This window comes from Neodiprion fabricii, chromosome 1 (assembly GCF_021155785.1).
Source record: "Neodiprion fabricii isolate iyNeoFabr1 chromosome 1, iyNeoFabr1.1, whole genome shotgun sequence".
Lineage (NCBI taxonomy): Eukaryota > Metazoa > Arthropoda > Insecta > Hymenoptera > Diprionidae > Neodiprion > Neodiprion fabricii.
The window spans coordinates 24,558,327-24,581,333 of record NC_060239.1 but is presented as its reverse complement, the minus strand read 5'-3'; the positions used below and the strand labels follow the sequence as shown (position 1 = coordinate 24,581,333).

Here is a 23,007-nt window from a genome sequence, read left to right as displayed (position 1 = left end):
TACGTGATATGTACGTGTGAGAAGACTTCTATACGCTGTCTTGATTGATTGGTTCGCCGCAAAAATTGAAAGGTTCTGTACTAGTTTTCGCACAAGATCTTCATCGTTTTGTGATGCAATGTTATTTATGAGCCACGCGATACAAGAACGCGGTATAGACGAAATTTGAACGTGGTCAAAACCTGTCGTACAACTGTCGTTGAAGTTGAGAAAGTTTTTAAGATTAGCTTTTCGATAAATCTGATACCGTTAAGGCGGTTCTTCGTTTTTCAACTGCGAACGAAGTGTCTTATCTTTGAACATACGGAAGTTAAAGGATCCAATTTTATACGTACAAAATTTCAGGGTAGTTTTATGGAAATATAAGAGAGAACTACGAGTTCGACGTTCTAATTTTGAATCGGTAAAGTGAGTGTACCAGTTATTGACACGTTTAGAACCAATTATTGAAATTTTTTATTTCACAAAATTATAATTTGACGGTACAAATTGTGAATTTCTCGATGATTAAAACCAATTGGTAGAAGGTTAGACACTGCGAATGTATTTTTCTGGTAATTTTAAAACTACGGATCAAACAGATACAACCAAAAAAGGTTAATAATTTGGACACAATTCCAGGGTGTTTTAACCGAATAAATTTTAAATGGAGAACTTTTCCACTCCCGTCAAAAATGAAGCCAATTCATCATAGATCTTCGTGATTCTGAATAGTATCAAAAAATTTTTAGCTAACGGATAAGTCTTGAAACAAAAGTTGAGATTATGTTCCAGAACTTTGTGATAGTTCTCAAGAAAATACGAGTAGCTGCGTCATTCTAGCTAGAAATCTAACGATCTAAACGCAGATTCCTATAAATATAAGATAATTAAATTAGGTATATAAAAACCCTAAAAGAAAGCACTGTGAGTTAAAGAATCGCCGTAATGAAATTGCGCAAACTTTGTTTTCTGCAAATGCGTTCCGTTTGCAGAATAAATTTTCTTTCAACATTGTCGGAGAAATGAATTCCGTGTATCGTTAAATACTCTTCCGGTCCTCCCATTCATTTGGGGCATGAATGAAAATAACATATCGAGTCGATTGCAATTTTGCGTGAGATTGACTAAAAAAATATAGCGAGGTAAAGAAGCAGATTTGATTTTGAAATTGCGATTAAATGTAATAAATTGACTGCTATAATTAGGTACACTAAACAATTGCTTGTACTGAATTTTCTCGTAACTATTGATTATATTAATTCGACTATAATTTTATACGATATTTAAAAATAAAATTCCCTTTCACACGAGCGTGATTCAACTCTTTCCGACGGAAAGCTTTCGTGACGAGTTCCATCTCGATATGTCCCCAGCCACCTGGTCCAGACGCCTGTGCAGAACACCCGGATTACTGTTCGAGAACAGAGTGCAGTAGAGTCGATACGTGGTGGGTGTTCCTCCACCCAAGCAACACGCGTTGTGTTTCCGTAATGTTCGCCTACCTCCAAGCGAAACGTGCATACTATACACGAGTGCACGTATCACACGCTGCAGTGGAGACCTGCAGAATAATACGTGCGATCAAGAGAGCAGAGATGGAGAAATATCGGGGGAGAGAGCTGGATGCTCAACGATCGAACACTCGATTGCATCCTGCAGTGTTCAGCGAATTTTGATAGACCGAAAGGTGAGGTATTGATGCTAGCCGCGTCGAAGAAGGCGACGGAACCGATGGAAATGGACAAAAATCACGGGTCTTTTATCTACTTGCATCGAATGCTCAATCCCTGAACCACAACGTGCAATCTCGAGTCGATTTCTGTAAAAACAATGAACAACGCAAATTCGAAGACGACGACTTACGAAGTATTGACGATTTTGCAACACACGACAAAAGTTCAGACGATTCACGTCTCGATGTTATTCCAATTTTAAAGCTTCGAGATCAGCCAACTCGTTGCTGTGAAGTTTGAACAGCGGTTCGAAAATCTTGTAAGCAAATGTTTAGAAATGGTAAGAACGTGCCAAGTGTATATAAGTCAGTGGATGACTTGCAAAAATTCAAAACGATGCTTCTTCAGAGATCCGAAAATAATCTTTCAATGATTTTTGGTAAAAAGTTTTGTTACTGTACAAAATTTATTCGGATATGCGGAAATGATACTGAAAATGTTTCGTTCCGAAAATTTCTTCAAAAGACAGATAACGGAAATTTCGCTCATTATTTAATTTATAAGTTATTGTGAGTACATTCCTATTTGAGATATAAAAACAACAACCGTAGAAAAATTTGTTATTTAACGCGCAACTTTAACGCAGAGATCTATACCCGAACGTAGTAGGAAGTGATCTGCAAGCTGCAAGAGAAATTTTGGATTCAGTCTGAACTCGAATTTTTTCATTCCTGTTGAATGTGCAAGCATTTTTTTTCCTTCTCCTCGAGTAGGAAGTTGAAAAGCGATAATTTTCTCCCCGCTCAGTTATACAAGCGAATCTATTTGTAAATATAAATTCACCTGGTATATCGGACCGAAAATAGTTATCGTATATTTACATCCGAGTTTTGCATCTCTCGTACATATTTCGAGAGTAAAATGGGTATACGCTACCGCAGTGCAGTTTCACCCTGGCAACGCCCAAAAATTCTCGCGGTTTGTTTGCCTGGAGGGATGATTCGGCGTCGGGGTAGATAGGCGCATATACAACTTGCGCAAAAATTATGTTCCGGCATATATTTAGAGAGAGAGCAGGGTTTTAGAAATTGCGTTGCATTTCACAAGAGAGATAATATCGCATGAAAAATAAATTGCAACGTTCACTGGCTACTATCTGAACCTATTTTTAGCTAAGGAAATTGATTTTCCTTGTCATAGCAAGTTTTATTGTAAACGAAAAAATTAACAAATAAGTACCGAATCTGTCATTAACCCGACAACAATTTTTTGCATACCATTGTGGAACGATCTGCTGATCCGATGACAATTCTTTTCCTGGCCTTGACGCCAACCTTTTGAACCGACAATTAGCCACTTAAGTCAGCCGAAATTGAAAATTATCAAAAAATGATTCATGAGGTATATTTTATGAATATACGCGAAGGAATTTTGTATCGCAAATTTTTCAAAGTCATAAAAAAAAAAATCGTCAATTTTCGTTAGATTTAACTTCGATGAGTTACAACAGTTAATTAAGATTGTTAGCGAACAGCCGAACGCTGATTGCGTCGAGGCAAATCCAATCAAATCTCGTGACGAAAGTGTTGGTATTTAATTTGGCCAGATAGTTTCGAAGTTACTAGTTAAATTATCAACTCGATAATTGAATTGCCAAGAGAGGAAGATCGGATATCAATAATCTTCTCTGAGCACCAATATAATGATAATAATAATAAAAGTAGACTAACATAATCCTAAGTCACAGATTTCTGATGACCCAATTTGACCCTCGTTATTAATTTTCTACCACCAAACCGCGTGTTTTTTTTTTTTTTTTTGACTAAAGAAATCTCTCCATCATACAACAGTGCATAATTTTTAAGGTACCGTAAGTTACAAGTCAAGCGATAAAATCAAAACCCTGCGATCTTCTTTCGAAAGCTCCTAAATCATTCAGCCGATATTTGCATTCTAGTTTTGAGATGCTTACTTGTAGATATTGATTGAAACGAGTGATTTATATAACAGATTGCAGAAGTGGACTTCGAACGAGCGTGCTTGCAGCTCACTGTTCACTGATCTCGACCGGTCGAATCTCGGGGTAGAAGGTCAAGAGAAGCTTGCACGGTGGTCTCGTACCCGGAAGCTTATTGATAGTCGAATCGTAGCTGCTATGCGGAGATTAACGCTGCTGTGATCCTCGAGGCTAATACGTACAACTTGTAAGTCGACTGATCGTCGACAGGTTGAGTTAAAGTTCGAGTTTTGTTTCTGATTTTTAAGTCGCGATATTGGTAAGGCAGAGATGTAATACATTTAACTAATTGGATTATTTAATTTCACAACGACGTCGTGAATGGTTGTCGTTTTGTCTATTGAAAATAATAACAGATATTTTAATTCCGAACGACCAATTCCAATAACCCTTTTCTATACTGCAAAATCTTTTTAATTGATAAAGTCGCATAAAGGCAATTAAAATTAAGGTTACTCAGACTTTTTATAGCTGCAATCTTGTTTACTATAAGATCTTAGAATTATACGCTTCAAAATTACTGCCGTGACGAAAATTGGATAATTTTTTCAATCAACATAATATATTTAATCTGCATAAAATTTCGTCTTATTCGGATAAATTCCTGTCTAATCGTGCGGGCTCAGGATTCAAATTTTTTGTCAGGCTGTACTCGAGTGGAAAAAAGAACACAAAGCTCTCTCGCCCTTTTTCTACATTCTCGAATCGATCAGTCGCACTTTTGAAGCAGAACCTCATACCTGTCGTTACCATATTTTCAACACCATATCGGCTTTCACGCATCAAAGAACGGCTGTTGAACCAGAAAACGTTGCGAGTTAGGTCACGCGACTTATTGCAGAGCGAAAAACTTAAATTTGTGTCAATTTTTAAGAGTGATGAAAAAAAGAGGGTCCGTGAAATTGATGTGATTGTCAGAAAAAATTAGATTTTTACCGGTAAGATCTATTCCCTTTTCCAGTGTATTCACAGCCATATATTGATTTGAAAAATCGAAACAAATAATTAGTAACAATTTTTCAGCAGAACCAGTTATTTCTTATGACATGGTTCCAAATTGAGGTTTAAATATTACATGAAAATTGGTTGAACAACGACAATAAATGCGTGAGTTACAAAATAATTCTATTAAAACAAATTGTATTTGAATTTCATTTCTTTCTGAAATCTCCCGTATTCTTCTATCTCTAGGATAAAAAAAAAAAAAACGATCGTACACTGAAAACGACGCGGCAACCGACTCAATTGATAAAAAAAGTGATGCTATTATAATTTTCACTCAACTACATCAAATTATCGATAATAAATAAAACTGCAACAAGTCGCAAGAATTGTTTTTTTTTTTTCTCTTCATCAGTGCATAAAGTCAAGTTTTGTGTTGTTCAAATGTCAGGATCAGATATGACCGTGTCGATTTCAAAAAGCTAAGCTCTAAAGGTGAGCTTTTGGTCTCAAGGATATTGCAAAAACATTCACTTTTACATCTCTGCAGTGATAAATGTCAGTGAATCGTACGAGTCGGCCACTTCGTACTCTCTAACGTCAAAGGTATTTCTCTGATTGCGAGTCACTCACCTCATCTTGAGTTTCAGCTGACATCCGATAAACAGATCCTCGTTAGCCACATCGGATCGCGTTGATTTTCATCCCATAATCCAGATTCCGGACACCACAATGACTTGTCCTGGTAACTGCGTAATAAATCGACAATACTCGGGTCAAGTCCGAGTCAGAAGCACATTTTTCCGGAGTTCGCGAGGTTATCACCGAGAGCCTCGAGTCGCACGAGACTAGTAATAAATTCACGACGCAATTCGAGACCATAATATTATGGTGATAAGCGACGCCAGGTCGCGTCGCGAGCGGATGAATTTCACAAGGCGCCGATCGACTCCGATGATCTATACGGCAAAACTGATAATTTTTTGCTATCTCTCCAACCTCGACCCCGTTGTTTATGTGTCAAACGACGCATCGGTAATGCATGAGCCGTGCGTTTCATTATTTCCCCAAGCATTGTCTTATCGGTATTGGGAAATTAGGGAATCGCTATATATATACAGCCAATTCGTTCCGATATCGAAAGCCTGGCACGATTTAAGACGCGCACTGTGTACAACGTTTCGAAATTAGGAACTTCATCTTTTCTGTATAATCGTATAGTTTATTAAGCCCCCTATAATCTCGATCGTACAGTAAATTGCCTCGTAAATTTATACAGCGAACCGCTTTCCTTCTTTTACGACGAAACCACCGTCGTGGGTTCGATGTTGCTAGCTTAGCGCCGTGACTGTCGATATATTCGGAGTTTTTAGAACACGATGCTTGTACGGATTCGATTCCGCGGCTTGTGATTACTTTTGTCAGATGAAAAAGGGACGCTGTATCCGATCGATGCCTGAAAGTATTCCGAAGTTGAATTGTAACATTTTGTCTACATCGAATTCCCGCGATTTCAGGAAAACGATTCAATTCCTGATTTTCCAAACTTTTGCGACCTATCCTGAAATATATTGCCCACTTTCTCGAGTTCGCAAATTTCCGCGTCCAGTGTGTACGTTCCCTTCGCACATACATATATAACCTCCCTCTAGATCGGACTCATGAATAAGTGATATTCGACTTCTCTGCTCTACGACTCCCAGCGCCGTAATAGTAAAACGTATAAAAGTCAATAAATATCGGTAGAACAATAATACGTATAAGTTTACGTACCCATTAACCGGGTTCTAGGTATACGATGGAGCGGCAGAAATTTCGTACCTTTGAATCACCCGGCGAACAAACTTAACATTTTATTTGTTGAGAGATACCGCGTTGAAGAATCGGCAGAATCGAAGCAAGTGTTTTTCTTCGGGGGGATCGAATAATAACAAGTGTTACACGTCCAAACGAATCTGCGATGTCGATCGGCATCTCTTATACGAGTCTCTGCGATATGTATAGTCGATGCCCGTGGCATAACGCAAAGACACGGAAAAATTGGCGAGTAATTTTACTTCGAACCGTGCGGAATGTTTTACCCAACGGATTGAATTGGTTATGGTAATGAATCCGAGGATTCGATTCTATAACTCGCACCCGGTTTTTCCACACGAGTCTGATTGCAATAGCTATTTCTATACCTGGGATGCTGTGCGTGAAACACATTTGTATATATCCAGCGAATTCCGCGAGTAAATCAAACGCAATCCGTCGAATATCATTATTTGTCGTATGCATTGATTTTTCTCTCATTTTTACTCGCGGATTTTTACTCTTCGGGTGAAAAAACATTGAATTCGTATATTAATCTAGGCACTGAGAATAAACATTAAGACAACATTTGCGTCTAAATGAGCAAAAAAAACTAGTTTCTTCATTAAATTAATTTTATGAAATTCATGTCCCTGTAAAAGAGTATACCTCGCATATTTCTGGTAAAATCATACTCGAGTAAAGTTTCATTTATCGAGTAATTTTCCAAAAGAAAATCTTCTTTTCAATGTAGAGACAATAGCTGTGTTTAAATAGAATTTCAATTAGACTGGATATAATGACGAGGTAAAAATCGTGAAAAATAATTGGTCAGATTGTTCCGGAGGGTAACTGTAAATAGATAGAAGAAATTACAACTTTTATAAATACATACGAAAGGATCGATGAACCTCTTGCGTGAAATATTTACAATTCAAATATATGATATCCTAACAAAGACTTTTGACATTGTCAAGTTTAAATTTACCTACTCGGTTCGTGGAGCTGGTTATTTATACTCCGAAATAAACAAGCGTGTATCCGTTACGACATTAACTCATCTTCCGTGGATGGTACAAATTAGGTAATTAGCCGAGGACGAGTAATTGTGATCTGCAGTGGGTATAAACCATTGTAAAGGGACTCCAGAAGGTGGGAGTATCGCTGATGTCTGGAATTAAAGCTGAAGCCTAAACGAGAATAAAGCTTGGTAATAGCTCGTATTATATCAGATCCTAATTAGAGGTTCGTTAATTAGAGTTCCGACATTCTCGTTGGTACGGTTTGCAGGTAACGAGTTATTAGCGTACCGTTTTGTAATATAACAGAAATTGCGTTATTATTAACCTAATAGAATCGATTGATTCCCTTTGATTAACGACGCAATTCTAATTCCTCATCTCTAGACTTATTCAGGGCTAAAATTTGACTGTTCATTAGCCCGATGAGGGTCACGTCGATTCGATCGAGGATATTCAAGATTCGAAGCGGAATTTAAATATTCCCGTGTAGATGCATTGAGGATTTTTATAAATGATCATTACTATTCATAAAAATACTAGGTTGATAAAATCAACGATATGAACCAAGGTTTAGGTTTTTCGACCGTCATTTCGGTTCATTAAACGCCAAAATTACCATTTCTAGCAAAATGACTTGGATATGCTTGCATTCAAATTTCTGGAATTTAGTATCACTTTGATCGTTACGGTTGATAAAATCACAGAGGAAGCTTTGATTATACTTTTTCCTCGAGACGTTCGAGCTTTCAACATCTTTTAAAACAAAACTGAGCAACTGTTGACAAAAAGTTGTAGACCAGAAAGATCTGTGTTTTCTACAAAGGGTGACATAAACTAGAGACTGAAACCAGATCAATTAGAATCAAGTAGAATTATAGTTTCAGAGATCCAGAGCTTCATTAATATTTAGTTTTAAGATTCAAGATATAACATTCTGGAATTCAATATGAACAAAATATAACTTCGACTTTGTAATATTCATACGTATTATAGGACATAGGTAGTTTTACATTCCGTGGATAAAAAATGGCGAGAAAAATGCAGTACACGTTGTTGAAATATCAAAAATTGTAATGAAATTTTATATGCTTTTACACCGGCTATGATCCACCAACTTTCGGTCAGCTTTTAAGGATGGTAATTTTGATTTACCTTCAATTTAGATATGCTGTTGTTCACGCTGATTGTAAGACATGAAAATCCTCCAAGATTCAGGGATAAATATCCCTAGAATATTTACTTATGATTTTATGCTCATCACAGCGTAAAACCTTCGAAATATACTACAAGCGTATACTTAATTACACAAAGAAGTAAAGTCAGTTTATTTTACGGGCCTTTACATCTACGGACTGAAAATGTTTAAAAAACATGTCTTTTTTAACACTTACCCAGCTAAGGATTCTAAGGGGAAGATTGAATTCGAAAACGCGATAAAATAGATCAACGTGATTCTGATAAGCGGTAAGACTTAAGGATTTGAAAATTGGAGAATTTTCATACCTCAGTGTGCACTGTGAAATTATATCCAAATTGCAGCTAAATCGAAATACTCAATCGTACAAAAAACTAGCCGAAAGTTGGTGGATTATCCCATTTTCTGTTCAAGCTATTCGAATCTATCCATATTTTTAACCAGGTAATACCCGTAATTATCGATTCGCTGTATCGTTAGCATAGAATAACAGTGGATAATTGACGATATCGCCGAAAGTTGTAGGATAATACGTTTATTGTTAGACCATAAATTAGGTCGTCGGGGTGAAAGATCAGCTGTTCACGTTGTTACAGCGGTACTACCGTTGCACATATCAACATACCACACCCCTATAATTCACTCTATTCTCTTTGGCTTTCACGCTTTCCACTATTGGTTTTGCACTCGATTATTCACAAGAAATTATAATAAGGAAATTAAATTTCACGATCTATTTATATGTTTAGTGTTTTTTTTTTTTTAATTTCTCATTTGGCTCTGTACAGTTTTACTACAAATCTAATTAATAATATAATAATATAACCAAGGTTTAGAACAAAATCAAATAATTATAATGATATTAACAATCATAGGTTCAATACTTGCAGTTAATCGTGGATGTATTACTTTTATCGTTAACGACTTTACGGTGGAAATTTAACGAACCCGGGGAAACAGCTTAGAATTTTGAATCCGCAGTGGTTCGGAACAATCAATTTTGTAGCTTTTACTACAGTTTTAATTACTGATTATTATTCGATGTCACTTTTAGTTCGTGATTGTTTGATATTTAGTGATATAAAAGAGGAAAGCGTAAAACGGTTTTCCAAATACTACTGAGATCGAAATACGCATTTTACAAACGTTGATGAAATAACGTTATTATTTTTTTTATCAAATTTCAAGTAGTGATAAATTTTTTAATTCGTACGCTTTCTAAGAGGAATCTTTAATAAAGGATGAAACCATTAATAAATGTGGTACTGGAAATACACAATCAGGGCTGTAAATCATAGTTATAAATAATGTACCTTTCTCGGAAGAGAGAAATAAAAAAGTAAGAGAAAAAAGCACACGCACGTGTTTAATAAAGTCGAAGTTTATGGGATTAAAGAATTTATTTTTATTTATCAGTTTTTTCGTTGACGTCTTCTATACATGCGATGTATCGATTATCCCGCGTCACATGTACACATACGGTAATTGACAACGATTTAAAAAGTTGACTGGAAAATTCATATACCTACACAAGTAAATTAAATGCTCGTCTTGGTATACACGTAGCAAAATATGTATGTAAACGTTGATTCAACCAGATTTACACAGCACATACATTAAATAGAACCAATATTATCAAACTGCATCGACATTATTATTATTATACAAATAATATATAATGTAACGCTATTTGTTGTTACCTGACGGTTAGTTAATTTGACCATACAATAATCAGAGTATATTTCCGTATTCGACTTTAGCACTTCTTATAAAATTTCCGATTTAAATACTGTGTCGTAGTTCGTGGAATAACTAGCTATGTAGTAATTATATTATTCATTTATATCTAGCGATCTTACAGTTACAGCTAGCGAACCTATCGTGTGTTTATGTCTACCTATGACGTGCATGTGCAACGCACGCGTTTCTGTATCCATATGCGTATACATACACACACGCGTATCAGGTATACATATGTGGAAAGTAAATAAAAGCGTTTCTTACACGTAATACGTACTAATATTATTCACTTCAATCAGAATAATGATAATAAATGTTTACACGTTTTTTTATCGTGTCTTCGAAAACCGAAAAAATTCTACTGCACTTTTCACTTTTTACATCAACTGTACCATTCATTTAATTATGTAATAAGTGAGTGAAATTTTTTTCCAAAGCAATCTCATTTCCAGACGCGCTAGCCTTACATGCGGATTTGCTTGACGATTTGTCAATATTTACGTTATAGGTCTACATGTATAGTATTGATTAGAATTCAAGTTAGTAGGTTCCAAATATAATCATATGTACCGATATCGATCGTGTAGAGAATACAAAATATGTGGAATGTAGAGCTGATTTTGATACATGTCAAAATTTGAAAATGAAAAAAAATGTATTTTTTTATACTTTTCTTTTTTAATTTTATTTTGCTAACGTATAAAAATTAAAAATAAAAAGGAAGCTGTGATATTGACAGTGAACAATTTTCCACGATACTTTGGTAGAATTATAAACGATATATGCACCAGAAACTCGACGATAAGTTTATGATTTCCGTTCAGAAGTCAAACCACTTTTATGACCCAATGATCCTAAACCAAATTCAGCTCAATTTGATGTCTTTTAACTGTTTTCAGATATTCAGTCGTTCGTTTGAATTGAAATATAAAAAAAAAAAAATAACATTTCCTGGCACAGCATCAAATACTATACGTTAAAATATATAATAGGTATTATGCATAGTCTAAATCATTATTACGTAAGTATAGATTTATTTATATATATTTATATATTTATGTATATGTCGTGTGTATAAAGTGAATATATATAGATAGATCTATTTTATCGCAATGTCGTCGTACTCCACCAACATCGATGCAAAATAAATCACAATCATTATTTGTTTTTATTTTTAAAATTGGCCGCTATATTATCGTAACAATATAACATTTTAATACACACGGGTTGTATTTTGTATTCATCAAGTTTTTTATTTTTATGTCTTGCTACCCTAGAAAATAATTATTTTCTTGCGCATTTTCGTTTTTATTTATTTTTTTTTTTCATTATAATTACACCCTACGCCTTACACATAATGGAGTATTTTGGTTTTCGATTTTTGTATAAGAAACACTTTATCATCATATTTGTCATACGGTTACCTTCAACTTTGTAATTTTTTCACAACTGATGATACGTTCACAATACGATACAGTTCCACATATTATTTTCAATGTACCACTTATTACATTTATTATGAATAACCTGTTACGGGTATTCTTTTTTCTCCACCTGAATAGTTAAGGAATGTCATAAACATGAACGATTCGTAATCGATGTCTTTCCATTCGTCGACTAAGAAAGAAATCAGATTGAACATATAATTACTTTTTTTCTGATTTATGGATTTTAGTTGTCTGAATATTTTGAAAACGCGTAATAAGGATATTGAATATGCTAAAAGGTTCGATAAAGCTCACGGATCGATATTTGCAAGTCGTTATTAACATCCAACACACAAATCACGCAATTTGAAGTAACCGTACATTACAATCAAAGTGATTTTCATTACTACATTTATTTCTTAACTATTACATTTTAAACCTATGAATTTTTCGACCCATTCAATAATCTACATGCTTGTATACAAAGAAAAAACTAAAGATAAAGAAAAAAAAAAAAAAAAAAAAAAAAAAAACAGGAAAACAAGCTCAAAAAAATATTTTGCATTTAGGTTGGCTTGGCTTATAATATTAATTCATACTGTTCCAATAATTTTAATTACATTAAGCATTCACCTATTATATTATTATAGCATATATAAACAATTCAATTTATAGTAAAGTTCATGACCTACGCATATTATTATACATAGCTTACTGCGGAATGTGCCGTAGAGGCCTTTTCGTTTATCCAAAAAACAGCATCAATCCACTATTCTATTAATCATTCAACCATTAAATGTGCGTAAGTATGAAAACTCACTGTTTAGAATATCGACTAACGTCGATTGACCGATGTTGAAATAAATTCCAATTCCAAGAGTTTAATATTAGTTTTAATAATAAAAACGCTCATCAAAGTTCCTAACTAAGGTAACAACAGGTAACGTATAACAAAGTAGAGCAGTGTTCAGAGATTTTTTGTTGAAAAGTTATCGATCAGTGCAATGAAACATTGTGTAGAATTCTGAAGTCCCCGGTAAGTTATACGGAACTACCAGAGTATTTCATTTTCTTAATCAAACTATTGATTGGATTATAATGCAAGTATTAATACATGGAAGAAATTTTTTTTCAGAACGACATATGTGGTTTTTCTAGGCTTTCTTTTGGAGTATAGGATGTAAATACAAGGTGAGTAAATTCGTGTATGTTTGGCTGCCTATTATGATTTTTGCTCAAAGTTCCGTGTAATACGAATGATATTCCGTTTTTCGTTGTTACCTCAATATCGCGCACTTCATTATCAAGACTTTGATTCAAATACGGTATTTTAAGCGAAACCAATTACACATCGAAACATTATTATAATTGGATCTGAAAAATACGTATCCCATTAATTACATGTAATCAAGAGTACACAGCATTATTTGCGGATTTGGTTTATTGTTTGTTACAAATTTTATTGATTTGCCAAAGTATAACTGATTTTTTGATTAAAATGTTAGGCTGACTCTCAAAAAAAAAAACTGTCAACTATCGAATGGGGATTTGAATTTTATCGCGCAGTTAGCAGGAAACGTTTCATTGAATCTCTACCGAACGGTTTTGAATTTTGCCTATACGTAATAGAATATTTCTGATCAACGAGCTACCGCATCACAAGCGAAGAAAGGGCGTAATTGCAAACCACCTTAAAATCCTTAAAATTTCTTTATTTTTATCCTCACAATCTAAGTTTTATTTATTGAAATTCATATACTATCGCCGTATATAGTATAATACGAGGAGAGATGTATAAATTTCGTGTATTTCCATTACACTGATTACATTGTAATTGTACAGATAACCGGCCACTCGCACTTACTTGCATATTTTATTATGTAACTCCTACATCAGCTGTTGTTGGTTTTTTTTGTTTCTTATTATTTTTTTTATTCTCATTTTTTCATAAAATTCTTGTCGACAACCATGCGTTTCGACTTAAACATAGAGTTTGTCAGAAGAATTCACCTGAGACAATTGGCTACCTAAGAGGCAGTTGCAGTTGGCGGCAAACTATGGGGTCACGCCAAACTCGTATCCTGTTCTCCCCAACCTTCGCTGTCGCATTCGCTTTCCGACGCAGAATCGCTGTCGCTAAATTCTACTGCGACTCGACGCGCCAGTATCGACGCTACGTCGTGGAGCGCATTCACGCGTTCCACTTCCTTCTGTTCGATTTTTTCCACCTTTCGTAACTTTATACCTGGAATGAAATTACTTTTACTCTCAAGAACGAGAACGAAAGCAGAAAACAAACCACATCAAAGATGGAAGACAGATTTAGTAAAAATAATCCACGCACCGTCTCTGATCGCTTTGAGTAAATCGTTTCTTGGATCAACCAGAGGAATGTTCGGGTTGACAGGCTTTCGTTGTGATCCATCGATCATGGTTTTAGGCGGCGTCAATTTTGGCGGATTGTTGGCAATCATTTTAGCGATGTCACCGTTCGTCATGGGCATCGGTAGTAAAAGTCCATTGGTTTCTGGAAGTGGGGGAGGCGGCGGTGGTGGAGGTGGAATATTGCAAGGAGGCGATACTGTTCTTGGCGGAGTTGGATCAGGGGTTGGTGGCGGTGGTGGTAGGTCTTGTGGCATAGCATCGCAAGTGTCATCCGAGCCAAGTTGATTATTGTGATTCGGTGGCGTCGGAGTTGAGTGATGACTTGGTAATGGACTGTTCGAGCGGCTCCCGTTCCGATTCAGTAAATGCGACGGTATAGATCCTGCGGTAAGATATATTTCGTTGGTGTTCAACCGAAAAAGAAAATTTTCCAAAACTCCGCATGGTTTTAAAGTGACATCGTAACGATCGACTTCAAGAATACATAAAACAATAATGAATAATCAAAGACAAATGTTACGGAAGAAAGTACTTAAAGGTGAATAGTATAAAAATCAAAAACACTCCCATTACATTTACCCACAATCATATCTCAAAAATGACAGCGTTTTGCGAAACTATCCTTTCCGAACAAAGGACAGAAATTTTACAGAATGAAATCATTATTCTACAATGCGAATTTTTTACTATAAACACTTTTTGCCACGATCTGGAACCTTTTTTTTTTTATAAAATAATAGCGACTGTTTAAAGTTCAAATTCGATTATTCGTCCAAAATTTAGGATTTTTTTCTTTAATTTACAAACAGTATGAATAGTTAAAAGAAATAAGATCGTGGCAAAGAGTATAAGCTGTCAAAGAATACCGTCATTGAATTCGAAGTAAATTAGCTTAACCGTTGTTTGAAACATTGCGGGTACCGGGAACATGTTATCGAATCATTGTGGATGAAAATGCTTTCTCATTAATTCACACATTTGAATAAAACAAAAGAATTGAATGATTAGTTATGAGATATAAATTCGCAAAATTCGGGAACGTTTTCAGTTCCAACTCGTACATGAGCTCTTAAAAACGTAGAACCATTACAATCGAAATCTTTTTACCATTCATAGATGGCGGTGACATAGTTTCACCAGGTGGCGGAGGTGGCGGAGGCAAAGTATCCCTTCCAGTGCTCATGGATCTTCCTCTAGTTGGGGTATTGTTTGCCGATACAACAGTCGGGGTAGAATTACTAGACGAGTTACTAGGCGGAGCTGGCGGGGGTTGTGAAGGTCTAGACCGGCCACTCCGGCTGGGAGTACTTTGACCCCCTGGGCTCTGGTACGTTTCACTGTCATGCTGGCTCTGGCCAGGTGCGTAGTGCGAACCGTAGAGATTCTCATCGTAGCCTTGAGCCGCGTAATTTGCTGCCCTAATAACAATACGCAATACTTTGATGACCGCAATACGATGTCCATTTTTCTGTGATAACATCATATGAAAGCAAGAAAAAAAAGAAACGAAAATAGTTTGGCACACTTACCTGTAATGATCAGAGGTCGGAGGACTGTACATATTTTGCTCTTCGGTCGGATAGCTTCGTCTCAATTCTATGCTATTTGGTCTTGGAGGCCGCTGCTCCGTCATGACCATTCCAAGTAATGCGTCGTCGGGTATTTTGTGAGTTGATCGATACTGAACAGTTTGGGAGGGCATTATGTACTCCCCATGGCCAACGGCTAACTGTCTTTGTCTCTCCCTCGTATTGTGAGGCTGCCTCACACGCTTCTTGTGCCTGCCGCCTCCACTGCCGCTTCCTTCGTTCCGAGGCCTATGCGGCTGTGAGCGCATAAAAGTATTGGTACAGATATGGGATTAGGCACTCAATCGATGGGTGCTTGAAGAAGCAGGCTAAATGCTTAAATCGATGTGTTATTCAAACAATCAGTTCAGAGATACGAGAATACCAAATATCAAATTTTGGCTTACTGTGGATAGTGGATATTTTTTGTCGGCAACATGGAGAAAACTTTTAATTTATAGTTACTGTATTCCACTTGGTATTGGAGTAACTGTATTTCTGCATTGATTGTTTTGAATTTGGAATTAGCTTATACGAAACGAAAACGTTGAAGTTAAAGTATGGAAGCTAAATTATCTTCTATTCTAATAATTCATTTTTAGTTCCCACGAGCTTAAATTTGGTACAGAGATGATGTCGAGATGATTCTACTAGCATGTTAGTCGTTGGTTTTGAGCGTTTGTAAAAATAAACTTGTTTTTAATCTTTGAAGATTACTTTTTTCCAATATTGAAACAACATTAGAACATTGGCGAGTAACAATATCAGGTTAAACGGCTGGGCACAAACTGAATTTCAATAAAGATATTTTGATACAAAATTTTTAAACTGAATGCTTGGCTATAAGAATATGTGATGAAAATATGATGAAGTAACAAGCAAAGGAAAAGTGTTTGTTTTTTAATAAAGTGCAATATATTGTAATGACAAACACAGAGAATTGATGTCTTGCGTGAATTCAGTAGAAAATTAAACTTATCCATGCTTAATATCAATTGATCATAAACAAGTCTGGATAGTTTTGGTATAGAGCACATATTGTAACACTGTATAAAAGCACATTTAATTTCGAAAGACAGGTATTTAAAAATATGGATTTATGTTCTATTCCTAGCAGAACTACATAGGTCATTTAGAAGCGAGCAGCTAGCGCAACGCCTATGAGCAGATATTTGAATTGATTAAATAAAACCACGCATAAAGTGAGAGAGGCTGATTAACGATGAGTATGTGATCGATAATTAATAATCTGAATACGAATCGAATAGGGGATATAAAACTACAAAGATCCAAACCATTGACTTGCCTCTCTGAACGGTTCGGCATATTCAGACTCGGTCTATAACCAAGGGGATTTAATGGTTTCAGTATTTCATAGAAATATTTTGATTATTCAATTGTTATTAATTATACATATTGCAGCTTATAAATCGGTTAATAGATCACCTCTACTTTATATAATCCTAAGGCAAATAAAAGTCAAGTGTAATGAAATGGAATCGAATTTCAACAATAATTACTCATTTCTCTGTAATTCGGCGATTTATCCAATATAGTAATGCTGAAAAAGACGCCATAATCAAGATTCTATGTCGTTCATAACAATTTCAGCAAAGAATCAGCAACACAAACTTCTAATGAAAGAAACCTACATTACAATTATCTATTCGTTCAACTTTTTGATACTCATAAATAGTGAGTTATTTGGCAAGAAACTGAAAACGATAAACCTGATCAAATATTTAGTCTATTTTTATGTCGGCTTGCTCACTGTCGGTGAAGAAGTTTTGTTTTGATTTTCAATTGAGTTTGATTTATTTCAAAGGGAACCTTAAGATTTTGTACTTTTCGAAGATTATTTGACAACACTACGTTTTTAATGCTTCCTTTCAATGTTTTCGTTCTCCTCAGAATAAATTATGTTTTATTAAAGAGTTGCTTTTGTTGCTTTCATTGAACCCGTATAAGAATATTTTATAAATATTACAATAAATTGTGCCTAATAGTTCATAAATTTGTGTTATACTATAATCGGAATTACTTCAAGTATCAATTTCCTTACCTTTTTCCCTCGATCATGCAGCATCTTTTCAGTATCCTTAAGTATCTCTTGTCTCCACAGTACAAAGAAGTAGTTTGGGTCCGTGTAGAATTTCAAACCATCTTTGCCATCCTCTCTGCAAATTCATAGCAAAAAGTAACGTTTGACCAAATTTTAAACCAATCAACTATTATCAAAGGATAAAAAACCAGAGTCGTTATACCTGTAAATATTTAGTTTATCAAGCGGAGGCGGTTTGTCACACTGTTGATAAGTGTCCGTCATGACAGTTGGCATGGTATCTCTTGAAACAACTTGCTGATCGAACACCACAGAACTCTTGAAAGCTTTTCTCATGTGTATATCTTGTAACGAAACTGTAACAACATTGAAAAAAGTCGTCAATACTTTTCGACAAGAAAAAAAGTGCCTGAAAGCGACTGCACAGAAAAATTGGTTATACATCTATAAACGTGAAAATCGTAAGAAACTACAATCAGTCTTGTACCGAGCAAAAACATGTTTCTGTATAAATATTTCCTTGATTTTCTATAGCCACGATAGTGTATACACAACCGGTTCTGGATATAGTTTCCTACAACGACACGGTTACCGACACTTAGCCAAGACGCAAACCCTTTTCTAAATAATTCGAAAGTGGAGGAGATCCCGACTTTGATTGACTTTAGGATGATCGATAACGTCGGACAACTGAATAATCAAATGAACGATAAAGTCAATAAGAGTCTGGGTATACCCCACCTTCGAACTATTTAGAAAAGGGTTTGCGTCTTGGCTAAGTGTCGGTAACTCTGTCGTTACACAGGTTACAACTGTGTCAGTACAGGCATCTGTATTCAGAGCCAGCTGTGCACACCTCCTGACGATTTTCCTAACATTTACTTGCAACATTTTTAAGCGATTCAAACCATTCTTGACGGCGTTGGACAGCCCGGCTCCATCTTTTTATCTCTTTGTCGGCTCAATCGACGATGAACCACGTAACTCGTCAAGTGGTAATTGAGATAACTACGAGTCAGCGAGATTAGCGAGAATTCTAGGTAATTTAGCGAGCAACAAACCTTCCTCCACATTGCTGTCTAGCTGAGTGACCTTGACAGCAAGCCTGTCGATTCGAGCTTGGAGGGAATTCGCCCGATCAAAGAGTCCATGAGCCTCCCTGGCCAATTCCCCAAAGAGATCTTCGGCGTGTTTCGAAAGGCTTGACAACTGTCGCACCGTATTTGCCAGGGTGCCATTTGTCGCTGCTTCTAGCTCCGATGGCAGAGGAAAATCATCCGGAATTGTACCACGTGCAACGTGCACTGGCTCTACCAAACGCTTCGGTAGCGGCATCACGAAAGCCTTGGCCAAGCCTCTCAATCAGCCTTCAAGGTCGGCTCACCGATCTCTGGAAACCTGAAAATCAAGGATACGATGCAATTATACTCGTCGTCAGTGGAAGTGAATGGTAATTTAACCACAAACGGTGCAATTCCGATTCGGTTCATTACTCAAACTACAGTGAGGTGGAATTCGACCACCTATCTCGAATCCCGATTTTTAAAGAAAAACACTTGTTTCGCATTCGATACGTCAAGGAAGTTAGCATAACCGTTACTGATTTCAAAAAAATAGATAATTCAGCTTTACGTTGTTTGTGTCGCCAATTCCGTACCCAGATGTTGAAAAGTAGATCGCCAAAAAAGCAGCAGATAAATTGGTACCCCATTTTTGAATTTTTTTCAATTAACGCTGGTTGTAGAATTGACAGCACAATGATGCACGTACAATTCTCTAAATTTTTTAAATTGGAGATGGTAATGTTAACTTTTCTAAAATGCTCCAATACTCGTTTCCAAAATCAACCGATTCTTTGAATTCCAAAATCGCATGATAGGTGAGTCAAAATTTATAAAACCCAGGAAAAAAAGCAAACAAAACTGATTGCGATGAGATTATTAAATTTCTCCCTATCCACTAATTGTATCGCCGTGCTTGTATTGCATAATGTGAAAATTGACTGAACAATAACTGCTCTCATTAGTAGGATCATTACAGATCGATATTTGTTTGGCTCGAATGCCACAGCCACAACACTAGGTTTGTAAACGGAATTGGGCAGATAACTACACACGTACGTGACACAACCCTATGATTATTATTTCACATCTATTATTGCCTGGAGTTATCATCTTACACGTTACAAAAAAATAATTCCGTAGCGTCTCGATCCCGACTTTTATCGTACCAATTAGAATCATCATCGTCTGTATACATATACGTGCATTGTGATTAGAGACGCAAATAAATCCGTCTCACAAAGAGGTCAAAATACCAAAGAAGCGCGAATGACTCGGAATAACTATTAGCTTAAAAATTGGAAGCTTTTCGTTTCGAGAAGTAAAGCGTCTGACGTACAGAAATGTCTGTAGGAATTAGTTCATGTTTTCTGATTCAGCGCGGACAAGATTTTTTGTAAATCAATGCGGTTTTATTCTGCATTAGGCTAATTCAGTATTGATTCTGACCAATTTCTGTCTAGTCGAAGGCTGGCAGTTTGTTCAATTGTCTATGAGCTATATACCTATGATTTATATAATTTAGATACTCCACCAATAAGATCTGACGGATACGATTTGAAGAAATGCGATGCAATGGAATCATTACTAGTCGAAACGAAAGTAAAAAAGAATATTGAATTCTGTCCCCGAGTGAGATTGTACGAGAAAATTGAGAAATCTGGAGAATTTTAAGGGGTTTGTGGTGTACGAATAAGTTTTGCAAAATGATAACGAAGCAAAATTTCATTCTCACACTGTTCCGTTCGAACGGTTAATTCGCAGATTTCGCTTGATACGTAAAATCGCGGTATCTGTCAACATTGCCGTATATAGTATATTCCGTTAGTCATCTCACACTGCCGACTACGAATAATATGTAAAACATTCGCGCAAACATCACGGATATTATATCACCACACACATCGCGCACAAAGGGAAGTGCATGATTAATTAATATCGTACAAACGGGGACTCAATCTTTCAACTGGAAATACATAACGGGTGTGCCTTACGTATATACACTGAATTCCCTCTACCGTTATTCGATTCTGAATATTTACCTGGAAACGCATACGAGACGGGCAAAGCGAAAGTCAAAAAGAGATATACCTTTCATTTAATCCAAATTTATCTGACCACAGAGTTTATAAAAATTTGTATTCAATTTTCGAACATAACTTGATTTGAACAAAAATTTGTATTTAGTGTCACAAACTGTTTTTCTTTGTTTAATACGTTCTTGACCGGTACGTATTAGCATTGTTATCGTATTGTAATTTATTAATACCCAAGATATTTTGTTCTGCACACCGTGTAAGATTAGTGAATTGATTCACCTTAAACTTTCGTCATATCCATTACTAATATTAATATTATATCACGTGTCTAATAGTAGAGTTGTAGCCGGTTCTTAGAAAATTCAAGTTATAGGAACACGATACTTGAGTCGAGCAAGTTACTCGATAAGGTAACAAAATAATAATAAATAAATAACTGCTCTTCTGTCAGGCGTTTGACATGTTGCGGCAAGAATTAGGGCAGAACACTTGGGCCGTCCAACGACCGAGGAAAAGGGTCAAGGGGTCGCTAAACGAACTGCTGCAGCGCGTAATATGTAACAACAAACTCGTGTTCACGTATAAAAGCGTTCAGCGTTCGCCGTCCGGAAATCACGTAGAGACTCGTAGAGACGTAACAGATAAGAACGACGTATCAAAACTCGTCGAAACTGTTGAACACAGATATTACAACCGTCCATACGAGAAAGTCATGAGTTTGACGGTTGGAAACCAGATTCTCGATTAAGTGTTGGGAATTGTTGTAATTATATAATTTCGGTAAAGGAAAAAAAAATTGTTACAGATAATTGATATTCTACTCATTTTTATCCCGTCATATTGTACGCTTTCATTGATTTCCGAATCACCAAGCAATTTCCGTTGATTTCCCAATAACGTTTGGGCTTTATAGATAATTTCTGGTGATTCGTCGTGATTTCCAACAATGTGATTTTATAAATATAATACATTGGATTGAGTGATCACTGAAAAATCACCTAGAACGGTAGAAAGTCATCGAAAAAATCAAGGGTAAGAGTACAGAAATCACTTATTACAATAACACTGAAAGGGATCAACGATAATCTGCAAATCGATAAGGTAGAAATCGTTTATAATCGCAGAATATCCGTATAAATAAATCGAAACGATTCGTTTGATTGCCGAGGGAATGACCCGTCGTCTTTACGCGCACGAATGTAATCGGAAGTGACGTCACGGGTGGGGTACAGAGGAGAAGAAGCGGGTTGACGTTCCCCTCGGTCGCCGGAAGTTCCATACCGGTAATTTGCGGAAATTTCATTATATTCTCGCCCGAAACGCGGTGCGTGGATCGACGTACTAATTAATTAATCAAGGATCGAAACTCGAACCGATTCAATTACAAGCTGGGGAGGATCAGCCGGACTCTGCGTCTAATAAAGCAGATATATGTGCAAAAAATGTATAAGTGAATTAGCAAATGACGTGTTTCGCAAATTTATCGTGATGAGCTGTCTGCACGCTTCGCTTCCGATCCCGACGGGAAAACCGACAAGTTTTTCCTCACCTTTTTAGCGTGAAGATACGAGGATTAGCTCTATATTATACTATGCAATCATAGAACTGTATCAATTGTATTCGCGATACATTATTACAGTGTAACTTTCTTTAGGTTACAATAAATAATTTGGTTCGAGAGCTTGTTAAGAAAAATGCTTTAATGGTAAAATGTGTGATTACTGTTTAAAGTCGGCAACGAGACTGTTTTTTCAATAATACTGGTTGACGCAGCAACCTTATTCATTTTATGAGATATAAACTCTTAAACTTTTTTTATTTACGTTAACTACGAGATTGTTATAAAGGGGAAAGAAACGGGTGATTTCACCCTTTGTAACAATGGTATGAAAGATATGCAGGCTGAATATTACGTACGGTTTTTACTCCGATTAGCGTTTGATATTTATAACGTTATTTTTCTCTATGAGGGTGTTACTTGATTTTTATTTCTTTTTATTTTCAAACACCGAAATATCTTGTTTCAATAATTATTACAAAAATAACGGGTATCGACAAAGGTTTGAACTTGCTCCTGACTAACTTAAATCCAACTCGTTC

At 36.0% G+C, this 23,007-nt stretch overlaps 1 protein-coding gene across 1 annotated transcript in view; it reads right to left on the bottom strand.

Moving 5' to 3' along the window:
• Positions 1 to 11,597: 11,597 nt before the first annotated feature.
• Positions 11,598 to 23,007, bottom strand: part of LOC124174424 (wiskott-Aldrich syndrome protein family member 3) — a 47,136-nt gene continuing 35,726 nt past the window's right edge. Inside the window, exons 2-8 of the mRNA XM_046553576.1 lie at positions 18,869 to 19,205; positions 18,010 to 18,163; positions 17,808 to 17,922; positions 15,707 to 16,002; positions 15,285 to 15,595; positions 14,137 to 14,559; positions 11,598 to 14,037 (exon numbers count right to left, since the gene is read on the bottom strand). Of these exons, the coding sequence (XP_046409532.1) occupies positions 13,856 to 14,037; positions 14,137 to 14,559; positions 15,285 to 15,595; positions 15,707 to 16,002; positions 17,808 to 17,922; positions 18,010 to 18,163; positions 18,869 to 19,142 (1,755 nt within the window). The 5' untranslated portion in view covers positions 19,143 to 19,205 and the 3' untranslated portion in view covers positions 11,598 to 13,855. The remainder of the gene's footprint in view (positions 14,038 to 14,136; positions 14,560 to 15,284; positions 15,596 to 15,706; positions 16,003 to 17,807; positions 17,923 to 18,009; positions 18,164 to 18,868; positions 19,206 to 23,007) is intronic.